The sequence below is a fragment of the Salmo salar genome, chromosome 11, assembly GCF_965601325.2.
Source record: "Salmo salar chromosome 11, fSalSal1, whole genome shotgun sequence".
Taxonomy (NCBI): Eukaryota; Metazoa; Chordata; class Actinopteri; order Salmoniformes; family Salmonidae; genus Salmo; species Salmo salar.
Window position 1 is genome coordinate 118153022 of NC_138301.1, and position 27491 is coordinate 118180512.

General features: G+C 42.0%; 1 protein-coding gene across 4 annotated transcripts in view; it reads right to left on the reverse strand.

The window, feature by feature from the left end:
* Positions 1–3421: 3421 nt before the first annotated feature.
* The window catches only part of postna (periostin, osteoblast specific factor a), an 83288-nt gene continuing 59218 nt past the window's right edge, over positions 3422–27491 (reverse strand). Inside the window, exons 18-25 of one of the 4 annotated variants that reach the window (XM_082958316.1) lie at positions 15529–15831; positions 14579–14644; positions 13646–13726; positions 10964–11017; positions 8404–8490; positions 7779–7817; positions 5183–5221; positions 3422–4815 (exon numbers count right to left, since the gene is read on the reverse strand). In XM_082958316.1, coding sequence (XP_082814442.1) covers positions 4700–4815; positions 5183–5221; positions 7779–7817; positions 8404–8490; positions 10964–11017; positions 13646–13726; positions 14579–14644; positions 15529–15831 — 785 coding nt within the window. In that variant the 3' untranslated portion in view covers positions 3422–4699. The remainder of the gene's footprint in view (positions 4816–5182; positions 5222–7778; positions 7818–8403; positions 8491–10963; positions 11018–13645; positions 13727–14578; positions 14645–15528; positions 15832–27491) is intronic. The other 3 variants (XM_082958318.1, XM_082958317.1, XM_082958319.1) reach the window with 3 other exon arrangements.

Consider the following 27491-nt stretch of genomic DNA (forward strand, 5'->3'; position numbering starts at 1 on the left):
CAAAGCATCTGCCAGTGATGACAGACACAAAGCATCTGCCAGTGATGACAGACACAAAGCATCTGCCAGTGATGACAGACACAAAGCCTCTGCCAGTGATGACAGACACAAAGCCTCTGCCAGTGATGACAGACACAAAGCATCTGCCAGTGATGACAGACACAAAGCCTCTGCCAGTGATGACAGACACAAAGCATCTGCCAGTAATGACAGACACAAAGCATCTGCCAGTAATGACAGACACAAAGCATCTGCCAGTGATGACAGACACAAAGCATCTGCCAGTAATGACAGACACAAAGCATCTGCCAGTAATGACAGACACAAAGCATCTGCCAGTAATGACAGACACAAAGCATCTGCCAGTGATGACAGACACAAAGCATCTGCCAGTAATGACAGACACAAAGCATCTGCCAGTAATGACAGACACAAAGCATCTGCCAGTAATGACAGACACAACGCATCTGCCAGTGATGACAGACACAAAGCATCTGCCAGTAATGACAGACACAAAGCATCTGCCAGTGATGACAGACACAAAGCATCTGCCAGTAATGACAGACACAAAGCATCTGCCAGTAATGACAGACGCAAAGCATTTGCCAGTGATGACAGACAGAAAGCATCTGCCAGTGATGACAGACACAAAGCATTTGCCAGTGATGACAGACACAAAGCATCTGCCAGTGATGACAGACACAAAGCATTTTCCAGTGATGACAGACACAAAGCATCTGCCAGTGATGACAGACACAAAGCATTTTCCAGTGATGACAGACACAAAGCATCTGCCAGTGATGACAGACACAAAGCATCTGCCAGTGATGACAGACACAAAGCATCTGCCAGTGATGACAGACACAAAGCATCTGCCAGTAATGACAGACACAAAGCATCTGCCAGTGATGACAGACACAAAGCCTCTGCCAGTGATGACAGACACAAAGCCTCTGCCAGTGATGACAGACACAAAGCATCTGCCAGTGATGACAGACACAAAGCATCTGCCAGTGATGACAGACACAAAGCCTCTGCCAGTGATGACAGACACAAAGCATCTGCCAGTAATGACAGACACAAAGCCTCTGCCAGTGATGACAGACACAAAGCATCTGCCAGTAATGACAGACACAAAGCATCTGCCAGTAATGACAGACACAAAGCATCTGCCAGTGATGACAGACACAAAGCATCTGCCAGTAATGACAGACACAAAGCATCTGCCAGTAATGACAGACACAAAGCATCTGCCAGTAATGACAGACACAAAGCATCTGCCAGTGATGACAGACACAAAGCATCTGCCAGTAATGACAGACACAAAGCATCTGCCAGTAATGACAGACACAAAGCATCTGCCAGTAATGACAGACACAACGCATCTGCCAGTGATGACAGACACAAAGCATCTGCCAGTAATGACAGACACAAAGCATCTGCCAGTGATGACAGACACAAAGCATCTGCCAGTAATGACAGACACAAAGCATCTGCCAGTAATGACAGACGCAAAGCATTTGCCAGTGATGACAGACAGAAAGCATCTGCCAGTGATGACAGACACAAAGCATTTGCCAGTGATGACAGACACAAAGCATCTGCCAGTGATGACAGACACAAAGCATTTTCCAGTGATGACAGACACAAAGCATCTGCCAGTGATGACAGACACAAAGCATTTTCCAGTGATGACAGACACAAAGCATCTGCCAGTGATGACAGACACAAAGCATCTGCCAGTGATGACAGACACAAAGCATCTGCCAGTGATGACAGACACAAAGCATCTGCCAGTAATGACAGACACAAAGCATCTGCCAGTGATGACAGACACAAAGCCTCTGCCAGTGATGACAGACACAAAGCCTCTGCCAGTGATGACAGACACAAAGCATCTGCCAGTGATGACAGACACAAAGCATCTGCCAGTGATGACAGACACAAAGCCTCTGCCAGTGATGACAGACACAAAGCATCTGCCAGTAATGACAGACACAAAGCATCTGCCAGTAATGACAGACACAAAGCATCTGCCAGTGATGACAGACACAAAGCATCTGCCAGTAATGACAGACACAAAGCATCTGCCAGTGATGACAGACACAAAGCATCTGCCAGTAATGACAGACACAAAGCATCTGCCAGTAATGACAGACACAAAGCATCTGCCAGTAATGACAGACACAAAGCATCTGCCAGTGATGACAGACACAAAGCATCTGCCAGTAATGACAGACACAAAGCATCTGCCAGTAATGACAGACACAAAGCATCTGCCAGTAATGACAGACACAACGCATCTGCCAGTGATGACAGACACAAAGCATCTGCCAGTAATGACAGACACAAAGCATCTGCCAGTGATGACAGACACAAAGCCTCTGCCAGTGATGACAGACACAAAGCCTCTGCCAGTGATGACAGACACAAAGCATTTTCCAGTGATGACAGACACAAAGCCTCTGCCAGTGATAACAGACACAAAGCATTTTCCAGTGATGACAGACACAAAGCATCTGCCAGTAATGACACAGACACAAAGCATCTGCCAGTGATGACACAGACACAAAGCATCTGCCAGTGATGACAGACACAAAGCATCTGCCAGTAATGACAGACACAAAGCATTTGCCAGTGATGACAGACACAAAGCATCTGCCAGTAATGACAGACACAAAGCATCTGCCAGTAATGACAGACACAAAGCATTTGCCAGTGATGACAGACACAAAGCATCTGCCAGTAATGACAGACACAAAGCATCTGCCAGTAATGACAGACACAAAGCATCTGCCAGTAATGACAGACACAAAGCATTTGCCAGTGATGACAGACACAAAGCATTTGCCAGTAATGACACAGACACAAAGCATCTGCCAGTAATGACAGACACAAAGCATTTGCCTGTGGTTTTCATAATGCTTTGATGATCTGCTGATATTTGTCACGTCATGTCGTCGGTGTCTGAAGTTTTGATTCCGAAGAGACTGATGTCACAGGGATCCAAGAGCATGTGAATCCTATCCATTTATGAGCGGTGAGTTGTGGGAAAGGAGAACTAAAGGCAGGATTCAATCTATTGCACAATGTCAACAAGCGCACCGCACTGTCGACAACCTGCCTTTTAAAGTTTCTTTCTCTGACGTTTGCGAAGATAACACTCATGGTAAACACTTGGACTAGCCCCTGTCCCCTCTTGTCCCTTAGTCAGATGATTCAAGTGGAGTCACAGAGCTGACAGTAGAGCCTTGTCTTTAGATTTCCCAAAATTCCCAATTTTTCCAGAAATCCCGGTTGGAAGATTTCTTGAATCGTGAGGAAATAGGCAAGGAATCCAAATTCTTCTAACCAGGACTTCCAGAAATGATCTTATATGACCAAACGTACCGGTATGATAAAAACCAAGAAGATCTTCACATTCAACTGTAACTTTTTATTGAACATTTATTTTCAAAACAACACAGAGGTAAAAAGGTGCATAGATTGCATAGGCATAATGTTACAACGGAACTTCAACATTTCTAACAGCAGAAAGCCTTGTTAAAATATCAACACAAACCAATAAAAACAGGAAATCAGAAAATAGTCCATTCAGATACGGAATTAAACTATCGGAACAGGATTCTTTTTTAAGAAGAAAAAATAAAATAAAAATAACTTTTGGTTGGTTGTTAAGTTTAGATAATGTACAGCATTAGTATGCTTAGTTCCTATTGGTTGAGATGCATTTGTAATAGTATGCTCAGTTCCTATTGGTTGAGATGCATTTGTAATAGTATGCTTAGTTCCTATTGGTTGAGATGCATCCATAATACATAATGCTTCATTCCTATTGGTCGAGATTAATGCCAGCACCATTATAAAACATACAAAATGTCTTCCAGATCAAGCCATCGTTTAAACTAAACTGAACAAAAAACTAACAAATATCATCACCTTTCCGTGGTAGAAATATTATTTCAAATCTACCTCATCTGCACCACAGTAAAAGTTCATACAGTTCTTAAAAGTTAATTTCCTTGCATACATATATTACCTACATGTAGGAAAACTGATTATCTTAGCATTGTTAAAACACATCATGTAGGGTAATTGATTATCTTAACATTGTTAAAACACATCATGTAGGGTAATTGATTATCTTAGCATTGTTAAAACACATCATGTAGGGTAATTGATTATCTTAACATTGTTAAAACACATCATGTAGGGTAATTGATTATCTTAACATTGTTAAAACACATCATGTAGAGTAATTGATTATCTTAACATTGTTAAAACACATCATGTAGGGTAATTGATTATCTTAACATTGTTAAAACACATCGTGTAGGGTAATTGATTATCTTAACATTGTTAAAACACATCATGTCTGACACCATTGGTCCAGTTGTTTCACTCTACTGTAAGTTGAGTTCATTATTCACCTCTGCCCAGTGAGCATAATTGGTTGAAAATACGTATTATCAACATCTTTTCAACCGACATGACATATTTTCATACTTTCTCTTTTCCCATCAAGGGAACATAGAAAGTGTTGTTGTGTACCTTGGTGTGTTCCTTGCTGTGCCACTATAATGATCTGGAAGGGGATTCCTGCAGGGCTGGTGTGGCTTGGACTGGTCTGGACTGGTCTTTACTGGCTTGAACTGGTCTGGACTGGTCTTAGCTGGTTTGGACTGGTCTGGACTGGTCTTTACTGGCTTGGACTGGTCTGGACTGGTCTTAGCTGGTTTGGACGGGTCAGGGCCGGACGTAAGTTTTGGTTGTTGTGGCGTCTCACCAGCCTTGCCTTCCTCCTCCTAACACCAGCTTTAGAAAAGGAGATGGAGAGACATAGGGAACAATGAGGAGAACGAGAGTAAAAAGGAGTGAAGAAGAAAATTATAGAAACAGGAAGAAGAGAGAGAAAGAAAGGATAAGGTTGCGACAGAAAAACAAACGTGATGAAAAGAGAAACAGTAATAGAAAGAAGAGAATGAAGAGACAGAGAGGTAGAGAACCAAGATGATCGAGGTATAGACTTTTACTCAAGTAGAATTTTACTGGGTTACTTTCACTTTTACTCGAATCATTTTATATAAAGGTATCTTTTATTTTACTCAAGTATGACAATTGAGTACTTTTTCCACCTCTGTGTGTGTTGTGAGAGAGAGTGTGTTGTCATCGATTTATTTACCTGGAGATCTTTTGGCTGGGGCACCCTTACTGCCTCCATCTGTAGAGAGAGAGAGAGAGAGAGAGAGAGAGAGAGAGAGAGAGAGAGAGAGAGAGAGAGAGAGAGAGAGGGAGGGAGAGAGAGAGAGAGAGAGAGAGAGGGAGAGAGAGAGAGAGAGAGAGAGGGAGAGAGAGAGAGAGAGAGACAGAGAGAGGGAGGGAGAGAGAGAGAGAGAGAGAGAGAGGGGAGAGAGAGAGAGAGAGAGAGAGAGAGAGATAACACTCCATTAGTCAAACTGTCCCCTACTGCCTCCATCTGTAGAGAGAGAGATAACATTCCATTACTCAAACTGTCCCCTACTGCCTCCATCTGTAGAGAGAGATAACATTCCATTACTCAAACTGTCCCCTACTTCTCCATCTGTAGAGAGAGATAACATTCCATTACTCATAATGTCCCCTACTGCCTCCATCTGTAGAGAGAGATAACATTCCATTACTCAAACTGTCCCCTACTTCCTCCATCTGTAGAGAGAGAGAGATAACAATACATTACTCAAACTGTCCTGTGTATTTGCGCTGCAGAATACACAAAAGTGCGAAGCCCAAAATGTTCAACGCTTTGCAGGGAAGACATCTAACATAGCTAATTGTGTTATTGCGTTGTGTGTTTAGGCTTAACAGAGATGGTTAACAGAGGTATATACATTACGTGAGTATAACAGAGATGTTTAACAGAGATGTTTAACAGAGATGTTTAACAGAGGTATATACATTACGTGAGTATAACAGAGATGTTTAACAGAGATGTTTAACAGAGATGTTTAACAGAGGTATATACATTACGTGAGTATAACAGGGATGTTTAACAGAGGTATATACATTACGTGAGTATAACAGGGATGTTTAACAGAGATGTTTAACAGATGTATATACATTACGTGAGTATAACAGAGATATTTAACAGGGATGTTTAACAGAGATGTTTAACAGAGGTATATACATTACGTGAGTATAACAGGGATGTTTAACAGAGATGTTTAACAGAGGTATATACATTACGTGAGTATAACAGAGATATTTAACAGGGATGTTTAACAGAGATGTTTAACAGAGGTATATACATTACGTGAGTATAACAGGGATGTTTAACAGAGATGTTTAACAGAGGTATATACATTACGTGAGTATAACAGAGATATTTAACAGGGATGTTTAACAGAGATGTTTAACAGATGTATATACATTACGTGAGTATAACAGAGATATTTAACAGGGATGTTTAACAGAGATGTTTAACAGAGGTATATACATTACGTGAGTATAACAGAGATGTTATCAGTGCTAAGTCGTTGAGGAACGTGTTAATTAACGTGTCGTCATTTCACTGATGTGTTAATTAACGTGTCGTCATTTCACTGATATGTTGATTAGTGTGTGTGTGTGCAGTGGTGTAAAGTACTTAAGTAGAAATACTTTAAAGTACTACTTAAGTAGTTATTTAGGGTATCTGTACTTTATTATACTATTTATATTTTTGACTACTTTTACTTTTACTTCACTACATTCCTAAATAAAATTCTGAGTATTGGAGTGTACCCCTGGCTATCTGTAAATTATGTCTGAGTGTTGGCGTGTTCCCCTGGCTATCTGTAAATGATGTCTGAGTATTGGAGTGTACCCCTGGCTATCTGTAAATTATGTCTGAGTGTTGGCGTGTTCCCCTGGCTATCTGTAAATGATGTCTGAGTGTTGGAGTGTTCCCCTGGCTGTCTGTAAATGATGTCTGAGTGTTGGAGTGTTCCCCTGGCTATCAGTAAATGATGTCTGAGTGTTGGAGTGGAGTGTTCCCCTGGCTATCTGTAAATGATGTCTGAGTGTTGGAGTGTACCCCTGGCTATCTGTAAATGATGTCTGAGTGTTGGAGTGTTCCCCTGGCTATCTGTAAATTATGTCTGAGTGTTGGAGTGTTCCCCTGGCTATCTGTAAATGATGTCTGAGTGTTGGAGTGTTCCCCTGGCTGTCTGTAAATGATGTCTGAGTGTTGGAGTGGAGTGTTCCCCTGGCTGTCTGTAAATGATGTCTGAGTGTTGGAGTGGAGTGTTCCCCTGGCTATCTGTAAATGGTGTCTGAGTGTTGGAGTGTTCCCCTGGCTATCTGTAAATGGTGTCTGAGTGTAGAAGTGTTCCCCTGGCTATCTGTAAATGATGTCTGAGTGTTGGAGTGTACCCCTGGCTGTCTGTAAATGATGTCTGAGTGTTGGAGTGTTCCCCTGGCTATCTGTAAATGATGTCTGAGTGTTGGAGTGTTCCCCTGGCTGTCAAAAAAAGTAATAAAAAATAAATAGTGTCGTCTGGTTTGCTAAATATCAGGAAAAGCATTTACTTTTACTCAAGTATGACAATTGATTACTTTTTACACCACTGTACTTAAGTACACTTAAAATCTGATACTTTTAGACTAATACTCAAGTAGAATTTTACTGAGTTACTTTCACTTTTACTTTAGTCATTTTATATTAAGGTATCTTTACTTTTACTCAAGTATGACAATTGAGTACTTTTTCCACCTCTGTGTGTGTTGTGAGAGAGAGAGTGTGTTGTTATCTATTTATTTACCTGGAGATCTTTTGGCTGGGGCACCCTTACTGCCTCCATCTGTAGAGAGAGAGAGAGAGAGAGAGAGAGAGAGAGAGAGAGAGAGAGAGAGAGAGAGAGAGCAGAGAGAGAGAGAGAGAGAGAGAGAGAGAGAGAGAGAGAGAGAGAGACAGAGAGAGAGAGAGAGATAACACTCCATTAGTCAAACTGTACCCCACTTCCTCCATCTGTAGAGAGAGATAACAATCCATTACTCAAACTGTCCCCTACTTCCTCCATCTGTAGAGAGAGATAACATTCCATTACTCAAGCTGAAATCATGTCGCCTAAATCCTAATCTATATCTTATGCAAGCACACAATGCAAGAACTCCAGTAGCAATGTAAAATGGCTGTCCTGTGTATTTGCGCTGCAGAATACCCAAAAGTGTCAAGCCCAAAATGTGCAACGCTTTGCAGGGAAGACATCTTGCATAGCTAATTGTGTTATTGCTTTGTGTGTTTAGGCTTAACAGAGATGGTTAACAGAGGTGGTTAACATAGATGATTAACAGAGATGGTTAACAGAGATTAAACAATGCTCTGGTGATTGATTAGAACTTGCCTTAAGGCCAGAAAACTTTCTTTATATCAAGTTAGGTTCTGACCTTGGATTAGTTTGGTGATCCTCTCTGACTCTTGGTCAATCATTTCCGGGTTGCCGTGGATGGTGGTGATCTTAGCGAAATCTGGGCCTGCGGAAGGAAACTGGAGCTGTTAGACTCAAAATGGAGGATGCGTGGATCCACAGATACAGTTTCATATTGTAGGATAAAGGTTCCAGTACAGAAACAAACCCCTAGTCCTGGTCCTCTACCCTACTGTAAAATACAGACCCTAGTCCTGGTCCTCTACCCTACTGTAGAATACAGACCCTAGTCCTGGTCCTCTACCATACTGTAGAATACAGACCCCTAGTCCTGGTCCTCTACCCTACTGTAGAATACAGACCCCTAGTCCTGGTCCTCTACCCTACTGTAGAATACAGACCCCTAGTCCTGGTCCTCTACCCTACTGTAGAATACAGACCCCTAGTCCTGGTCCTCTACCCTACTGTAGAATACAGACCCTAGTCCTGGTCCTCTACCCTACTGTAGAATACAGACCCCTAGTCCTGGTCCTCTACCCTACTGTAGAATACAGACCCCTAGTCCTGGTCCTCTACCCTACTGTAGAATACAGACCCCTAGTCCTGGTCCTCTACCCTACTGTATAATACAGACCCTAGTCCTGGTCCTCTACCCTACTGTAGAATACAGACCCCTAGTCCTGGTCCTCTACCCTACTGTAGAATACAGACCCCTAGTCCTGGTCCTCTACCCTACTGAAGAATACAGACCCCTAGTCCTGGTCCTCTACCCTACTGTAGAATACAGACCCTAGTCCTGGTCCTCTACCCTACTGTAGAATACAGACCCCTAGTCCTGGTCCTCTACCCTACTGTAGAATACAGACCCCTAGTCCTGGTCCTCTACCCTACTGTAGAATACAGACCCCTAGTCCTGGTCCTCTACCCTACTGTAGAATACAGACCCCTAGTCCTGGTCCTCTACCCTACTGTAGAATACAGACCCCTAGTCCTGGTCCTCTACCCTACTGTAGAATACAGACCCCTAGTCCTGGTCCTCTACCCTACTGTAGAATACAGACCCCTAGTCCTGGTCCTCTACCCTACTGTAGAATACAGACCCTAGTCCTGGTCCTCTACCATACTGTAGAATACAGACCCCTAGTCCTGGTCCTCTACCCTACTGTAGAATACAGACCCCTAGTCCTGGTCCTCTACCCTACTGTAGAATACAGACCCCTAGTCCTGGTCCTCTACCCTACTGTAGAATACAGACCCCTAGTCCTGGTCCTCTACCCTACTGTAGAATACAGACCCCTAGTCCTGGTCCTCTACCCTACTGTAGAATACAGACCCCTAGTCCTGGTCCTCTACCCTACTGTAGAATACAGACCCCTAGTCCTGGTCCTCTACCCTACTGTAGAATACAGACCCCTAGTCCTGGTCCTCTACCCTACTGTAGAATACAGACCCCTAGTCCTGGTCCTCTACCCTACTGTAGAATACAGACCCTAGTCCTGGTCCTCTACCATACTGTAGAATACAGACCCCTAGTCCTGGTCCTCTACCCTACTGTAGAATACAGACCCCTAGTCCTGGTCCTCTACCCTACTGTAGAATACAGACCCCTAGTCCTGGTCCTCTACCATACTGTAGAATACAGACCCCTAGTCCTGGTCCTCTACCCTACTGTAGAATACAGACCCTAGTCCTGGTCCTCTACCCTACTGTAGAATACAGACCCGTAGTCCTGGTCCTCTACCCTACTGTAGAATACAGACCCGTAGTCCTGGTCCTCTACCCTACTGTAGAATACAGACCCCTAGTCCTGGTCCTCTACCCTACTGTAGAATACAGACCCCTAGTCCTGGTCCTCTACCCTACTGAAGAATACAGACCCCTAGTCCTGGTCCTCTACCCTACTGTAGAATACAGACCCCTAGTCCTGGTCCTCTACCCTACTGTAGAATACAGACCCCTAGTCCTGGTCCTCTACCATACTGTAGAATACAGACCCCTAGTCCTGGTCCTCTACCCTACTGTAGAATACAGACCCTAGTCCTGGTCCTCTACCCTACTGTAGAATACAGACCCGTAGTCCTGGTCCTCTACCCTACTGTAGAATACAGACCCGTAGTCCTGGTCCTCTACCCTACTGTAGAATACAGACCCCTAGTCCTGGTCCTCTACCCTACTGAAGAATACAGACCCCTAGTCCTGGTCCTCTACCCTACTGTAGAATACAGACCCCTAGTCCTGGTCCTCTACCATACTGTAGAATACAGACCCCTAGTCCTGGTCCTCTACCCTACTGTAGAATACAGACCCCTAGTCCTGGTCCTCTACCCTACTGTCCCTTTAGTCTTTGCAGATCTGAAGAAGTCAGGTTTGTTAGCAAAATGGTGATGACTCCACTTCACAATCCAACATGGAACCTTCCGCCATTTTGGTTACACCTGTATCTGACTTTCTTCATATCTGCAAACACTGAAGGGTTAGCGGCTATGTTGTTGTCTCCTGACCGAGCAAGGAACTCCTAAGCATTAATAAGAGGAGAGGATAGAAATGAGATAGAGATGAGATATTTAAGGTGGCCCTACCCTCAATGATCTGAGGCTCGATGAACTTGGTGACCGTTGTGTATCCGGTTGAACCTTAAGACCAACAGTGGAGAGGGGTGGACGGGGTGTTGAAGTCATGTAATGACTAAACAACATGTACTGACAGGCAGACAGATACAGTTCACACACACCTGGCTATGCCTCCTAGTCCACCATCGCTAACACACACACCTGTCTATGCCTCCTAGTCCACCATCGCTAACACACACACCTGGCTATGCCTCCTAGTCCACCATCGCTAACACACACACCTGGCTATGCCTCCTACTTCACCACCGCTAACACACACACCTGGCTATGCCTCCTAGTCCACCATCGCTAACACACACACCTGGCTATGCCTCCTACTTCACCACCGCTAACACACACACCTGGCTATGCCTCCTAGTCCACCATCGCTAACACACACACCTGGCTATGCCTCCTACTTCACCACCGCTAACACACACACCTGGCTATGCCTCCTAGTCCATCACCGCACGCACATACAAACACACCCCACCGTTACAGAATTTACACCAGGCACCACTACCCATCTGACAGACAGACAGACAGACAGACAGACAGACAGACAGACAGACAGACAGACAGACAGACAGACAGACAGACAGACAGACAGACAGACAGACAGACAGACAGACAGACAGACAGACAGACAGACAGACAGACAGACAGAGAGTAGTGTATGGAGGTTGGAGTAGTGTATGGAGTAGTGTATGGATGTTGGAGTAGTGTATGGATGTTGGAGTAGTGTATGGAGTAGTATATGGAGGTTGGAGTAGTGTATGGAAGTTGGAGTAGTGTATGGATGTTGGAGTAGTGAATGGAGGTCTGAGTAGTGTATGGAGGTTGGAGTAGTGTATGGAGGTTGGAGTAGTGTATAGATGTTGGAGTAGTGTATAGATGTTGGAGTAGTGTATGGAGTAGTGTATGGAGGTTGGAGTAGTGTATAGATGTTGGAGTAGTGTATGGTGGTTGGAGTAGTGAATGGAGGTTGGAGTAGTGTTGGAGTAGTGAATGGAGGTCTGAGTAGTGTACGGATGTTGGAGTAGTGTATGGTGGTTGGAGTAGTATATGGAGGTTGGAGTAGTGTGTAGATGTTGGAGTAGTGTATGGAGGTTGGAGTAGTGTATGGAGGTTGGAGTAGTGTATGGAGGTTGGAGTAGTGTGTAGATGTTGGAGTAGTGTATGGAGGTTGGAGTAGTGAATGGAGGTTGGAGTAGTGTGTGGAGGTTGGAGTAGTGTGTAGATGTTGGAGTAGTGTATGGAGGTTTTCCAATACATGGGGCGGCAGGGTAGCCTAGTGGTTAGAGCGTTGGACTAGTAACCGAAAGGTTGCAAGATTGAATCCCCGAGCTGACAAAGGTGAAAATTTGTCGTTCTGCCCCTGAACAAGGCAGTTAACCCACTGTTCCCTGGTAGGCCATCATTGAAAATAATAATTTGTTCTTACCACTAGGCTACCCTGCCACCCCATGTATTGGAAAACCTCCATACACTACTGCAACATCCACACACTACTCCAACCTCCAAACACTACTCCAACCTCCATACACTACTCCAAAATCCACACACTACTCCAACATCCATGCCTAGTTAAATAAAGGTTCAATAAAATATAAATACATAGAGCTTTGTTTGAGGGATGTCTGTGTACCATTACTAACATGGCGTCTCAAATGGCACCCTATTCGTTATATAAAAGTTGAATTGCTGGTCCAAACTTTATAGGGAATCTGCTGCCATTTGGGACACATACTAAATGATGTTATAAATGTGTCATACTGGTAAAATTACTAACGCCCTGAAAATGTCTCTTCTAGAATGGTTGTTTTACCCATTAGAAATGGGCTCGTGAATAATTAGGCATCAATAGATGACAATTTCAGTCAAAGAATATTGCAGACAAAATTACAACGTTGCATTAAAAAAAACAACAGGGTAGAACAGGCAAACAATTCCCTTACTGAGACTTGCAAATGTTTTTTTGGCAGATACACCCTTGCATAACATTTTATTGAATACAATTTTAGGTCCATCTTGCTTCAGAAGTATATCTGAAAGATATATCTACCTGTTACTATATCTCAATAACAGGGTTTTAATGGACACTTCTGCTCTTAGCTACCAAGAGCAGGGGTGAATCTGCCGTAATACAGTGCACTTAGCCCAGAATCATGTAGATGACTGACACATGCAGGAGGTACCTTCACAGCCAAGACACAATGCAGATAATAGCATTCATCTTTTGTCTTTGGATTGGGTTTGCTGCTTTGTTTTTCAGGGTTTAGGATCTGATTAGTTAAACTGTGTTGTATATATCATATTATAAAATTCTATTGTATGGGTATGAATGTTATTAGCTGCACTTTGGAGCATTTTGAGTTCAAGAATAAAAGCCTTTTTATTTCCGAAACTTTAATCTTCATAAAACCATTTGTCCCTAAAAGGCTTAATATTCACAATCCTCAAAAAGAAAAAGTTGCCACACAGGACCTCGATCAGTTTTCATACTATGGGATGCTTGTTACAAAGAGGGGTTGTAGGAGAGGTAGCCCTTTTGGTTGCTCGGGGAAACGGGTGATGTATACATGCGGTTGTCATGCCACCCATCAGTCATTTGTTTGTTTGTTTGCTTGTTTACATCTCCGACAGACTAACCTCCCTCTATGAGTTTCTTGATCTCTTCTTCCTGGAGAATATGAACCTCACTCTCCAGAAACGTCTTTACCTTAGACACCTCTAATCATGGGACCCAAACATCGCAAAGTCATCATACGTCCTGCAGTTGTGTCGGTGCTGGTTAGACAATTACGTTGCGCCACAGTGTTGGCAGAACACATAGCTCTATCGTCTGCTAGAGATAGTTGGTCACATAAACCTGGACACGCAGATGTAGTACTGTAACACTGTGACTTCTATTGGGATGTTGGTTGTCAAATGCAACACATGTCATCTCGTAACATCAAGTGCTAAGCAGGAAGGAATGGTTAGATTATGAACTGCGTGTTTGATTCTTCAACAAATACCTTCCTTATAGTAACAAGAAAACATTGTTTATTGATTGAACGTAGCCCAACATCAAGCGAATCATTAGTCTTTGGGAACAGAAGCACCTTCACCAACAGTTTCCAAGAGCTTTTGAAAACGTACCAATGTTAAACCCCTCCATAGCATTTGAACATAGTACCTACTCAGTGTGATGGATTATAGGAACACCCCACATACAACATGCCTAGGCTATGTGCATGTATGTAAGATTCATCACCAACTGAGATAAACATGTTGAATAACTATACGGGTAATAGTAGACAGTGATGTGTTTTACATCATCATCCAAACTACGTTTTTGCATAGATTTTGTTAAAATACATATATTAATACCAATATATTTTTATCAGATATTAATATAAATAATTTATTATCATACATTAATATCAATATATTAATATCATACATTAAAATCAATATAATAATATCATACATTAAAATCAATATATTAATATCACACATTAAAATCAGTATATTATTATCATACATTTACGTCTATATAATGTTAAGATATATTGATGTCTCTAAGGTATCTTTACTGACCTTCTTCCAGAATCCTCTTAATGTCTCCGTCAGTCTCCAGCCCTCCATCTGAGGAACCACTGTGAGCTATGAGGTGGGGGGGGAGAGAGAGAGAGAGAGAGAGAGAGAAATGTTTACTAATGTTTCCCTTGTTTATTTCCGTTTATTGTCTATTCCATTTGCTTTGGAAATGTAAAGATATGTTTCCCATGCCATAAAGCCCTTTAATTGAATTGAAATTGAATTGAGAGAGAGAGTGTGAGAGAGAGACAGATGGAGAGAGAGAGGTGAACTCTTTTTGACAGCAATGTTAACAATACAGGGAAACTAAACCTGTTACCATCCAATTGTCTGCAATGTGGAGTACATTTTCAAATATTACTCTGACCCATCTAATACTGATACACCAGACCAAGACCCAAGGCAAGCTGAGACTCAACAGTAGCTCCAAGCCAAGACTCAAGGCAAACTGTGACTCGCCAGTAGCTCCAAGCCAAGACCCAAGGCAAGCTGTGACTCACCAGTAGCTCCAAGCCAAGACCCAAGGCAAGCTGAGACAACCAGTAGCTCCAAGCCAAGACCCAAGGCAAGCTGTGACTCACCAGTAGCTCCAAGCCAAGACCCAAGGCAAACTATGACTCACCAGTAGCTCCAAGCCAAGACCCAAGGCAAGCTGAGACTCACCAGTAGCTCCAAGCCAAGACCCAAGGCAAGCTGTGACTCACCAGTAGCTCCAAGCCAAGACTCAAGGCAAACTATGACTCACCAGTAGCTCCAAGCCAAGACCCAAGGCAAGCTGAGACTCACCAGTAGCTCCAAGCCAAGACCCAAGGCAAGCTGAGACTCACCAGTAGCTCCAAGTCAAGACCCAAGGCAAGCTGTGACTCACCAGTAGCTCCAAGCCAAGACCCAAGGCAAACTATGACTCACCAGTAGCTCACGAACCACCAATGTTTAATAATGGAACTTACTCTCAATAACTCTGGTGACCTTTGTGATGCTTGGTTCTCCCTCGATCACCCTGGTCACTGTAGTGAATGTGGGCTCACCCTCGACGACCACCTTGGTTAAACTGGGTTCCGTTTCGATGACCCTTGTCACCTTGGTGAAGGTTGGCTCGCCCTCAACGACTCGAGTAACCTTGGTGATAATGGGTTCGCCCTCCATGACCCTGGTAACCTTGGTGATAGTGGGTTCGCCGTCGATGACCCTTGTTACCTTGGTGACAGTTGGCTCTCCTTTAATCACTCTGGTCACTTTTGTGATTTCAGGCACTGGAGAGAAGGAAAGTGAATATTACATTTTATTTAAAATAAACCTCTGCTTCTGTGGGTATATCACCCCAGAAACGATGGTGAGTACGTTTTTTCCGCTAAGTTTTGATGTATTGGAAACGTGAAAAATATATTGATTAAAAAAACAACCATTTATAAATACAAAAGGTTGATAAAGAACAGCATCTGCCTGAGTGAGACCCTACTAGTACCCATGGCAACGCATTAGACCCCTTCTATCTCCTCCATTCCAAAACCCCTCGAACCCCTCGTACCTCTCGAACCCCTCGTTGTTACTGATACTAGACTACCATCAGCTGTGGGCTACCATATTTATGCAGTGAAACAGCACTACAGCATTTTTCATCCCTGTGTGGATATTCAGTGCTGGGTAACACTTTATTTTGAAATAACGATCTACTAACACCAACCCTAACCCTAGTCCTAACCTTAACTCTTATCCTAACCCTAATCCTAACCCTAGTCCTAACCTTAACACTTATCCTAACCCTAGCCCTAGTCCTAACCTTAACTCTTATTCTAACCCTAGCCCTAACCCTAGTCCTAACCTTAATTCTTATCTTAAACCTAGCCCTAGTCCTAACCTTAACTCTTATCCTAACCCTAACCCTAGTCCTAACGTTAACTCTTATCCTAACCCTAACCCTAGTCCTAACCTTAATTCTTATCTTAATCCTAGCCCTAGTCCTAACCTTAACTCTTATCCTAACCCTAACCCTAACCCTAGTCCTAACCTTAATTCTTATCTTAAACCTAGCCCTAGTCCTAACCTTAACTCTTATCCTAACCCTAGTCCCCAACCTTAACTCTTATCCTAACACTAAACAGAAATGCAATGGTTCATTGGATCAGTCTAAAGCTTTGCATATACACTGCTGCCATCTAGTGGCCAAAAGCCACATTGCACCTGGGCTGGAATAATACATTATGGCCTTTCTCTTGCATTGCAAAGATGGTTAGTTTTTTCTTTGTATTATCTTTTACCAGATCTAATGTGTTATATTCACCAACATTCCATTCACATTTCCACAAACTTCAAAGTGTTTCCTTTGAAATGGTATCAAGAATATGCATATCCTTGTGTCAGGGCCTGAGCTACAGGCAGTTAGATTTGGGTATGTCATTTTAGGCAAAAAAAAGGGGCGGATCTTTATTAAGGGATCAAGGGGATTGGTGCATGTTTTAAAGAAATGCACCTCAAGATTAGAGTGAAGCTGAATGGAGAGAGAAAGTTCTCCGCTGAGTTTGTAAAACTGTAAAAAGAGCAGCATGGTAGCGCTGTTTTATGTACAATGTTGTCAACAACATGAGGTTGCTGCTACTCCCATCCCTATTGCAGAATGCAGACTTTTGACCGCATTAACCCACACTTAGTCCCCTCGTTTGGTGATTGGCATTGAGGCTGTGACAATGAAAAGGCAGCAGACGGGATACAGTTTGTTTTAGCAGGGATGTTTGGTAGGGTGATCTGATTTCTAACGATGAAAATCATTCTGTCAAACATATTGTGAACCCAAATGTGTAAGTTTGATTCTAGAGAGGGGACATTGAATAGAAAAATCATTTGGTTAGGGTGTAGGGGCAGATCTATGTCATTGTGGGTGGGTTGCACCAACATGGTTTAAATTCATCTAGGATTAGAGCTAATCTAGGTTTTGAACATCTAGGTTTATAATTCATCAGAGATGTGCTGCACCACTTAATTTAGAATCTAGATCAGTAAATCTATGATTAACGATTTAAACTATGATTAGTGACGTGTTACACCAATATATGAGGTATTTCAGCAGTTTCCACCCCCCCTCAGAGTGAGTCACAGCTGCATGTGAGCTCTCAAATTTTTCAACATGTTTTCTTTTACAAAAGGATAGATTTGGAGTTAGATAAACTTGGATTTTTCGTCAGGGACATATGCAGGATGCTACCCTCCACAGCATGGCCTTTGCTCCAGATCAAAACTCCAAACCTACAACCTAATTTTGACCAAAATTAACCGGAGAAATTACTGCTACCAAGGTTTCATTTTTCTATGCTATACGGAGGTATATGCTCTAGCAAACAAACAGCAGAGACCTGAGGACACCATCCAACCTGGAACTGAGTGAGTAGTGTTTGGTCTGATGCTGTTTTGAAAGCCAAGAAAAAAAAGAAAAATGTTACAAATTAAAAATAAAGTACATTACAATGATATATTTTACTTTATTGGGACTGAATGCTGAGTTAAGGCTGCCAGACGTGCAAGGACAGACCAGATACAACTTCAATTAGCACTGAGGTGTGAAGTAAAAGGTGACGAGGCCTTTGGGCCCAACAAGTGGCAGGAGTCTTCTGTTCAAAGACCATCCACTGGCATTTTCTACAAGAAATCTGCCTCCAGAAATAAAAGCTTCTCCCAAGTGGGTGTGACACCTACTCCCGTTGCCTGCTGCACTGCTGCTTGGATTCGACCTGGCGATCTGTTCACCGTCTGCCCTGGCCTGTCTCCCCCTGTCTGGTACAGGTACCCCCACCACCCTCCCCCCTCTCTCCCGAGCTTTCGCTCACCTCCAGCACACACGCACTGTTGGGGCGAGTGACTCTGAACTTACAATGGCTAGCCCCAAGTCGTTATATATTAAAAACTTTTCTTGTGCATTTTTCTATTTGCCTCATGACTTCTTCATGCTTTGTTGACTATGAATTTTCTTTACCCAACAGTGGGACAGACTATGTTTGTTCCCACACTCGGGACTCTGACTCTCTATTGGTTACACGGACTCTTGGCCTCCCATCATATTCTAACCACGTCTCACTGGCTTTATATTCATGTTACCTGATGAAATTGCTGTCCAATATGATCTTGTTGCCATCTGATGCACATTCAGATGTCATAAATCAGCAGTGCAGAGCTCTCCCTGTCCTCTGCCGTGCCTTGATTGTATTACTGCTGATGATATCTGGAAATGTGCATGTACACCCAGGCCCATCTACTGTTGCTAGACCCAATTCTGACTTGTGCTCTGATGTCTGCTTCACTGATTTCTGCTTTCGTAAAAGCCTGGGTTTTATGCACGTTAAAACTAGAAGCTTAGTACCTAAAATAGATCAATTGAAAGTCTGGGTTCACAGCTTCAATCCAGATGTGTTGGTCATTACTGAGACGTGGTTAAGGAAGAGTGTTTTGAATACTGATGTTAACCTTTCTGTTTAGAACCTTTTTCGGTAAGACAGATCTTCCAAAGGTGGGGGAGTGGCAATCTTTACCAAGGATCACCTTCAGTGCTCGGTTGTCTCCACCAAGTCTGTCCCCAAACAATTTGATTTGCTGGTTTTAAGCATTAAACTTTGTTGACAGTTGCTGGGTGCTTTTGTTCTCCATCAGCCACGGCCTGTATCCTACATTCCCTAATCTCTCTCCTGGCCCCTTACACTAAGTCTGAATTTGTCCTGCTAGCCTGTTGGGGCTACAGGTTAGCAATGAACCCCGAGTCGGGATTGCTAACAAGGCTGGAAATTCAAAACATCAAAAATCTAATAATTTCAATTTCTCAAACAATCAACTATTTTACACAATTTAAAAGATAAACATCTCCTTAATCTAACCACATTGTTCGATTTTCAAAGAGGCTTTACGGCAAAAGCATAAAGTTAGATTATGTTAGGACAGTACATAGCCACAAAAGTACAAACATCCATTTTCAATTCAAGGTCAGGCGTCACCAAAAGCAGAAACCAGCTAGAATTATGCACTAACCTTTGTCAATCTCCATCAGATGACACTCCTAGGACATTATGTTATACAATACATGCATTTTTTGTTCCATCAAGTTCATATTTATATCCAAAAACAGCATTTTACAGTAGCGTGAAATTCAGATTTTTTTCTTCTCTGAAATGCTTCCGGTGAACATAACAAAATTACTATTCGAAAACATTGGTAAATTATAATATTGTCATTCAAAGAATAATATATTATCATCTCGTAATTGCTACCGAATGGCCAGATCTCAAAATAACTTTACTGGGAAATCACATTTTGCAATAAACGGGGTGCTATGCTAAGAACAATAAGCTATGCTATACAGTTAGCATCATCTAATATCGATAATAACATTGTAAATATCCCCTTACCTTTGATTATCTCCATCAGAAGGCACTGCCAGGAATCCCAGGTCCGGAACAAATGTGGTTTCTTTTGACAAAGTTCATAATTTATGTCCAAATAACACCAAGTAGGTAGCGTTCATTATGCTCCCACAAAACGTGGTGGGGGGGGTTGTAAAATCACGCCGAAAAGCTAAAAAAAACCTAGTAAATAATCTATTTACGTTCGTTCAAACATGTCAAACGTTGTTTAGCATTAATCTTTTGGTCCATTTTTAACGTTAAACATCAGTAATATTTTCACACAACCTATCCTATGTCTTGATAAACAATTAATGACAAACTCACGCTTCTCAGATTTATGCGCAGGCGCAAAAAAATGAAGTGATGACATGTCAACTTCCTTGCATTCTAATTTTCTCTCTGTTTATCATAGACGCTTCAAACAACTTTATAAAGATCGTTGACATCTAGTGGAAGCCGTAGGTGTTGCGAAATGAATCCTTTCTCACTATGGTATCTATAAAACAATGACACTAAATAGTACAGTCACAAAATTCACATTTTTTTAAATCTATTTTTCACAGGTTTTTGCCTGCAATATGAGTTTTGTTATACTTACAGACACCATTCAAACTGTTTTAGAAAATTCTGAGTGTTTTCTATCCGAATGTGTTAATAATATGCATATCCTAGCTTCTGAGTTGGTGTAGGAGGCAGTTAAAAATGGGCACATATTTTTTTCAAAATTTCTCAATACTGCCCCCGAGCCCCAACAGGCTAGGTGACCTAAAATGGGACATACTTAAACCACCTGACCAAGTCCTAAAGCAATAGGACTCCCTAAATCTTTCTCAGATTATTACCAATCCCACAAGGTATGACTCCAAACACCCAAAAAAGGCTACTCTCCTCAGAAATAATACTGACAGGTATCAGTCTGGTGTTTTCTGTAATGACCTCAGTGATCACTGTTTTACAGCCTGTGTTCGTAATGGCTGCTCAGTGAAACGACCTGTCCTGATTTGTCATAGACGCTTGCTAAAAAACTTTAATGAGCAAGTCTTCCTTTATGAACTGGCCTCTGTAAAATGGTATAAGAATCAGCTTGATCCCCTCTGTCGAAGATGCTTGGAACTTATTTTTTAACACTTTCAGTGGTATTGTTAATTTTAACCTGTTGGGGCTAGGGGGCAGTATTTGCACGGCTGGATAAAAAAATGTACCCGATTTAATCTGGTTACTAATCCTACCCAGTAACTAGAATATGCATATACTTATTATATATGGATAGAAAACACCCTAAAGTTTCTAAAACTGTTTGAATGGTGTTTGTGAGTATAACAGAACTCATTTGGCAGGCAAAACCCTGAGATATTTTCTGACAGGAAGTGGATACCTGATGTGTTGTATTACCTTTAAACCTATGCCATTGACAAACACAGGGGCTGAGGAATATTTTGGCACTTCCTATTGCTTCCACTAGATGTCACCAGCCTTTACAAAGTGTTTTGAGTCTTCTGGAGGGAGATCTGACCGAACAAGAGCCATGGAACGATGATGGCCCATTAGACACCTGGCGCGCGAGTTCATGTTGGGTACCCTCGTTCCAATACGTTATAAAAGAGAATGCATTCGTCCACCTTGAATATTATTCAAGTTCTGGTTAAAAAAGGCCCTAATGATTTATGCTATACAACGTTTGACATGTTTGAACGAACGTAAATATATTTTTTCCCCTCGTTCATGAAGTGAAGTCCGGCGGGCTTAGATCATGTGCTAACAAGACGGAGATTTTTGGACATAAATGATGAGCTTTTTTGAACAAAACTACATTCGTTATGGACCTGTGATACCTGGAAGTGACATCTGATGAAGAGAATCAAAGGTAATGGATTATTTACATAGTATTTTCGATTTTAGATCTCCCCAACATGGCGGCTAGTCTGTATCGCAACGCGTATTTTTCTGGGCGCAGTGCTCAGATTATTGCAAAGTGTGATTTCCCAGTAAGGTTATTTTTAAATCTGGCAAGTTGATTGCGTTCAAGAGATGTAAATCTATAATTCTTTAAATGACAATATAATATTTTACCAATGTTTTCTAATTTTAATTATTTAATTTGTGGTGCTGACTTGACTGCCGGTTATTGGAGGGAAACGATTTCCTCAACATCAACGCCACAGTAAAACGCTGTTTTTGGATATAAATATGAACTTGATAGAACTAAAAATGCATGCATTGTCTAACACAATGTCCTAGGAGTGTCATCTGTTGGAGATTGTAAAAGGTTAGTGCATCATTTTAGCTGATTTATGGTTTTGGTGACGCCTGTCTTTGAATTGGCACAACATTACACACAACTCTTGTAAATGTACTGTCCTAACATACTCTAAATTAATGCTTTCGCTGTAAAACCTTTTTGAAATCGGACAACGTGGTTAGATTAAGGAGATGTTTATCTTTCAAAGGGTGTAAAATAGTTGTATGTTTGAAAAATTTGAATTTTGACATTTATTTGGATTCAAATTTGCCGCTCTTGAAATGCACCTGCTGTTGATGGAGTGCACCACGGGTGGGACGCTTGCGTCCCACCTAGCCCATAGAGGTTAACAAACATGCCCTCATAAAGGAAATGAGAATTAAAAACAGGTTCAGCCCCTGGTTCGACGGTGATCTTGCAGAGTTACTCCACCTCAAGAATTGCATTTGGCTAAAGGCTCAGCACACATATACTCAGGCTGAATGGCTCTCGTTCAGGCAAATGAGAAATAATTGCACTCAGGCTATCTGGAAGCCCAAAGTTAGTTACTTTAAGGAGCAGTTCTCTCTCTGTGGGTCTAACCCCAAGAAGTTCTAGAAAACGGTTAAAGACCTGGAGAATAAACCCTCCTCCTCACAGCTGCCCATGTCCCTTAATGTTGATGATGTGGTTGTTACTGACAAGAAGCACATGGCTGAGATCTTTAATCACCACTTCATTAAGTCAGGATTCCTATTTGACTCAGCCACCCCTTCTAATGTGAAAATCCCAGAGGCTTCTCCCTCTCTTTCCCCTGCCCCACTACAAAGTTTCTTCCTGCAGGCAGTCACTGAGTCCGAGATGCTAAAGGAGCTCCTGAAACTTGACCCCAAAAAAACATCTGGGTCAGATGGTTTGAACCCTTTCATCTTTAAGGTTACTACCCTTATCAATTCCAAGCCTATCTCTGCTGTATTTTCGATAGAGATGCAACAGAAGGACAAGAAATTGTCAGACAGGGCACTTCCTGTATGGAATCTTGTCAGGTTTTGGCCTGCCATATGAGTTCTGTTATACTCACAGACACCATTCAAACAGTTTTAGAAACTTTAGAGTGTTTTCTATCCAAATCTACTATTTATATGCATATTCTCGTTTCTGGGCAATAGTAGTAACCAGTTTAAATCGGGTACGTTTTTTATCCGGCCGTGTAAATACTGCCCCCTAGCCCCAACAGGTTAAGTCATGAATCAACCTAGATGGTCTATTTTTGTTGATGTCATGTCATTTTGGTGATGGTTCATCACTGTTTAACAAAGTGCTATATATCATTTGGGCAGAAAAAATGCCATTTGGACATGGTTCACTGACTTTTGGGTGTGGAAACCGACTTCCTATGATCGTACATGGCAAATGGACATAACATCCTGATTTGGCACTTTCAATACTTTCATATTGCATTTGGACATTTCTTATGGCATTTGGCAATGGTTCACTGACTTTTGACTTTGTCTTCCTATGAAATCATATTGCAAATGGACAAAACATATGCCTTATGGACAAGTTATTAAAAATATGACAATAAAATATGAAAAAAATGTATGTTCATACAGTTCTTATACATGTATAATTGACTTTTTTTTAAAGAAATTCAAAAAACGGTCCAGAAAGCACTTTTTTAAGGGGGTCATGACCTTGGGTCTTGACTTGATGTGCATTTGCAATATGAAAATGTACTGTGGAGCGCGCTCGCCATCTATTGGATTTTTGCTGTGTGACACTTGGCATTTGCCATATGACATTTGCCATAAGCTTTGAATGAAATGCCGTCCATTTGATTGGTATTGTACATCGTATTAATATGTTTCGTATGATGCCAATATGTTCCCATTCATTTTTGTCCATTTCAGGGGGGTCTTCCCTTACTACCTCTGAGGGTTTAGAGCTTGAGGTAGTCACCTCATACAGGTACTTGGGAGTATGGCTAGACAGTGCACTGTCATTCTCTCAGCACATATCAAAGCTGCAGGTTAAAGTTCAATCTAGACTTGGTTCCCTCTATTGTAATCGCTCCTCTTTCACCCCAGCTGCCAAACTAACCCTGATTCAGATGACCATCCCAACCATTCTTGATTACGGAGACATAATTTATAGATCGGCGGGTAAGGGTGCTCTCGAGCGGCTAGATGTTCTTTACCACAGATTTGCCACCAATGCTCCTTATAGTACACATCACTGCACTATATACTCCTCTGTAAACTGGTCATCTCTGTATACCCGTCGCAAGGCCTACTGGTTGATGCTTATTTATAAAACCCTCTTAGGCCTCACTCCCCCCTATCTGAGATACCTACTGCAGCCCTCATCCTCCACATACAACACCCCGTTCTGCCAGTCACATTCTGTTAAAGGTCCCCAAAGCACACATATCCCTGGGTCGCATCTCTTTCCACTGCGCTGCAGCTAGCGACTGGAACAAGCTGCAACAAACACTCAAACTGGACAGTTTTATCTCAATCTCTTCATTCAAAGACTCAATCATGGACACTCTTACTGACTGTTGTGGCTGCTTTGTGTGATGTATTGTTGTCTCTACCTTCTTGCCCTTTGTGCTGTTGTCTGTGCCCAATACTTTTTTTGATCATGTTTGGTGCTGCTACCATGTTGTTTTGCTGCCACGTTGTTGTTATGTTGTGTTGCTACCATGCTGTGTTGTCATGTGTTCCTGCCTTGCTATGTTGTTGTCTTAGGTCTCTCTTTATGTAGTGTTGTGTTGTCTCTCTTGTTGTGATGTGTGTTTTGTCCTATATTTATATTTTATTTATTTTGAATTTTTAATCATAGCCTTTTGATAGGCCATCATTGTAAATAATACATTTGTTCTTAACTGACTTGCCTAGTTAAATAAAGGTTAAATAAATAAATAAATAAATAAATAAAATTTCATGAGTTTAAACGAAGTAGCTAGCCTACTTGACAAATGAGGCCACAAAGTTGCTGTTTCTTGATAAAATAATAACAATGTAATGTTATAACTACTGTAACTCCATTGTGAAAGGTTCTCATGGGTTGGCTGATTTGAAATAAAATCTGTTATTTGCCAGTACATTAGCTACTGTAGCTAGCTAGTTTATAAACCAAGCTAGCTAGCATACAATATTATTTATTATTTTCATTACTTAACACTATTTTTCCATTTATTATTTGTCCGCTAGCCACCTGATCATGGTAAGTCAAAGAAGTTCAAATTTCTCACGCTTATGAAAAACAACTTTTGTCGGATGCTGATGGAGGAATTTAGTAACGTACTGGAGGATAAAAAGACAGACAGCACGACTGTCAAAAAAAGAAAAAGATGGAAGACACCTAGGCCATGTTATACGACAAATGAAACAGATCGACACGGATTAAAGAGAAGAGGGATCCAAATCAGATGAAAGCGTGCTGGGAAAAAAACCAAAAAGGATGCGGCAGAGGAGAGGCGGAGGTTATTTCAGACCGGAACGGACTCTATCACCCAGAAGATGATTCTCCAGCAGTTTGCCCCTCTCCATAACCCCTGTGATGACAACGGCAATTTTGACCCACCAGTATTTAGTAAGCATAAATAAACTGGTAAATATAAATTCTTATAATGCATGTTAAAACTAACGTTAATGCTAACGTTACTTCACTACAATGTTACCGTTTTCAGGCCCGTTACAGCATGTTGCATAATAATTATTCTCTGAGGAACTCGTTTTGGTCTCTCCACAGTAAATATGCTGCCATTTTATCAGTTAAACCACCTCAAATGGCAGATTAGAATTAATCTCCAATCTAAATTAATATACATCTTGTAATTTACTGAGCAACAGGCTTAAAATGTATCTAGGTTTAAAGTGAAAACTAAACTTAGATTAGAGGAAGGATTTAATTTAACTAGGATTCATTTAAAACTAGGTTTAAAATTTGGTGCAACAAGATTAACATATAAACCTTGATTTAAACCAGTTTAAGAGTTAATCAATTTTGGTACATCCCACCCCTTGTCTTCATGGGATTTTATGGTCTATTGACTTTATTTAATCTGAACAGTGGAACAATTCTCATTCTTAACAATGGGGCTAAAATATAAGGTAAATAATAAAGGGACCCAGTGCTGCAGCATCTATAATAAAGGGACCCAGTGCTGCAGCATCTATAATAATGGGACCCAGTGATGCAGCATCTATAATAAAGGGACCAAGTGCTGCAGCATCTATAATAAAGGGACCCAGTGCTGCAGCATCTATAATAAAGGGACCCAGTGCTGCAGCATCTATAATAAAGGGACCCAGTGATGCAGCATCTATAATAATGGGACCCAGTGCTGCAGCATCTATAATAAAGGGACCCAGTGCTGCAGCATCAATAATAAAGGGACCCAGTGCTGCAGCATCTATAATAAAGGGACCCTGTGCTGCAGCATCTATAATAAAGGGACCCAGTGCTGCAGCATCTATAATAAAGGGACCCAGTGCTGCAGCATCTATAATAAAGGGACCCTGTGCTGCAGCATAAATCAGGGAGAATGACAGTATTCATTGGTGTCATAAATAGCTGACAGCTGACAGATGTAAACTGTCATCAAAGAGTCTGAGGCTCCCTCCACCTCTCTGAGGTCTATGGACGTGTGGCAGAGCAGTTCATGTCTACCGGTAATCACTTCCTGACGGCATCCAAGCCACATGTATGGTTCGGCTCCACGCTGTATTGTCAATCAGGCACTGGTCTTCTCTCTCACTACAGAATGTAGTGGAGGTGCTTTTGGTGAGCTAACGCTACTGTTATTAGTTACTGTTAGATTCATATACCACCTCCAGACATATAACTTGAGATGAGCTGAGCCGTGCTTTGTTGAGACGAGCTGTGCTGAGGTGAGACAAGCTGTGCTGTGTTGAGACGAGCTGTGCTGTGTTGAGACGAGCTGTGCTGTGTTGAGACGAGCTGTGCTGTGTTGAGACGAGCTGTGCTGTGTTGAGACGAGCTGTGCTGTGTTGAGACGTGAGACGAGCTGTGCTGTGTTGAGACGAGCTGTGCAGTGTTGAGACGAGCTGTGCTGTGTTGAGACGAGCTGTGCTGTGTTGAGACGAGCTGTGCTGTGTTGAGACGAGCTGTGCTGTGTTGAGACGAGCTGTGCTGTGTTGAGACGAGCTGTGCTGTGTTGAGACGAGCTGTGCTGTGTTGAGACGAGCTGTGCTGTGTTGAGACGAGCTGTGCTGTGTTGAGACGAGCTGTGCTGAGGTGTATCGCATTGGCCCTTTTCCACATCTTTCCTTTCCCAAAAAGTGGG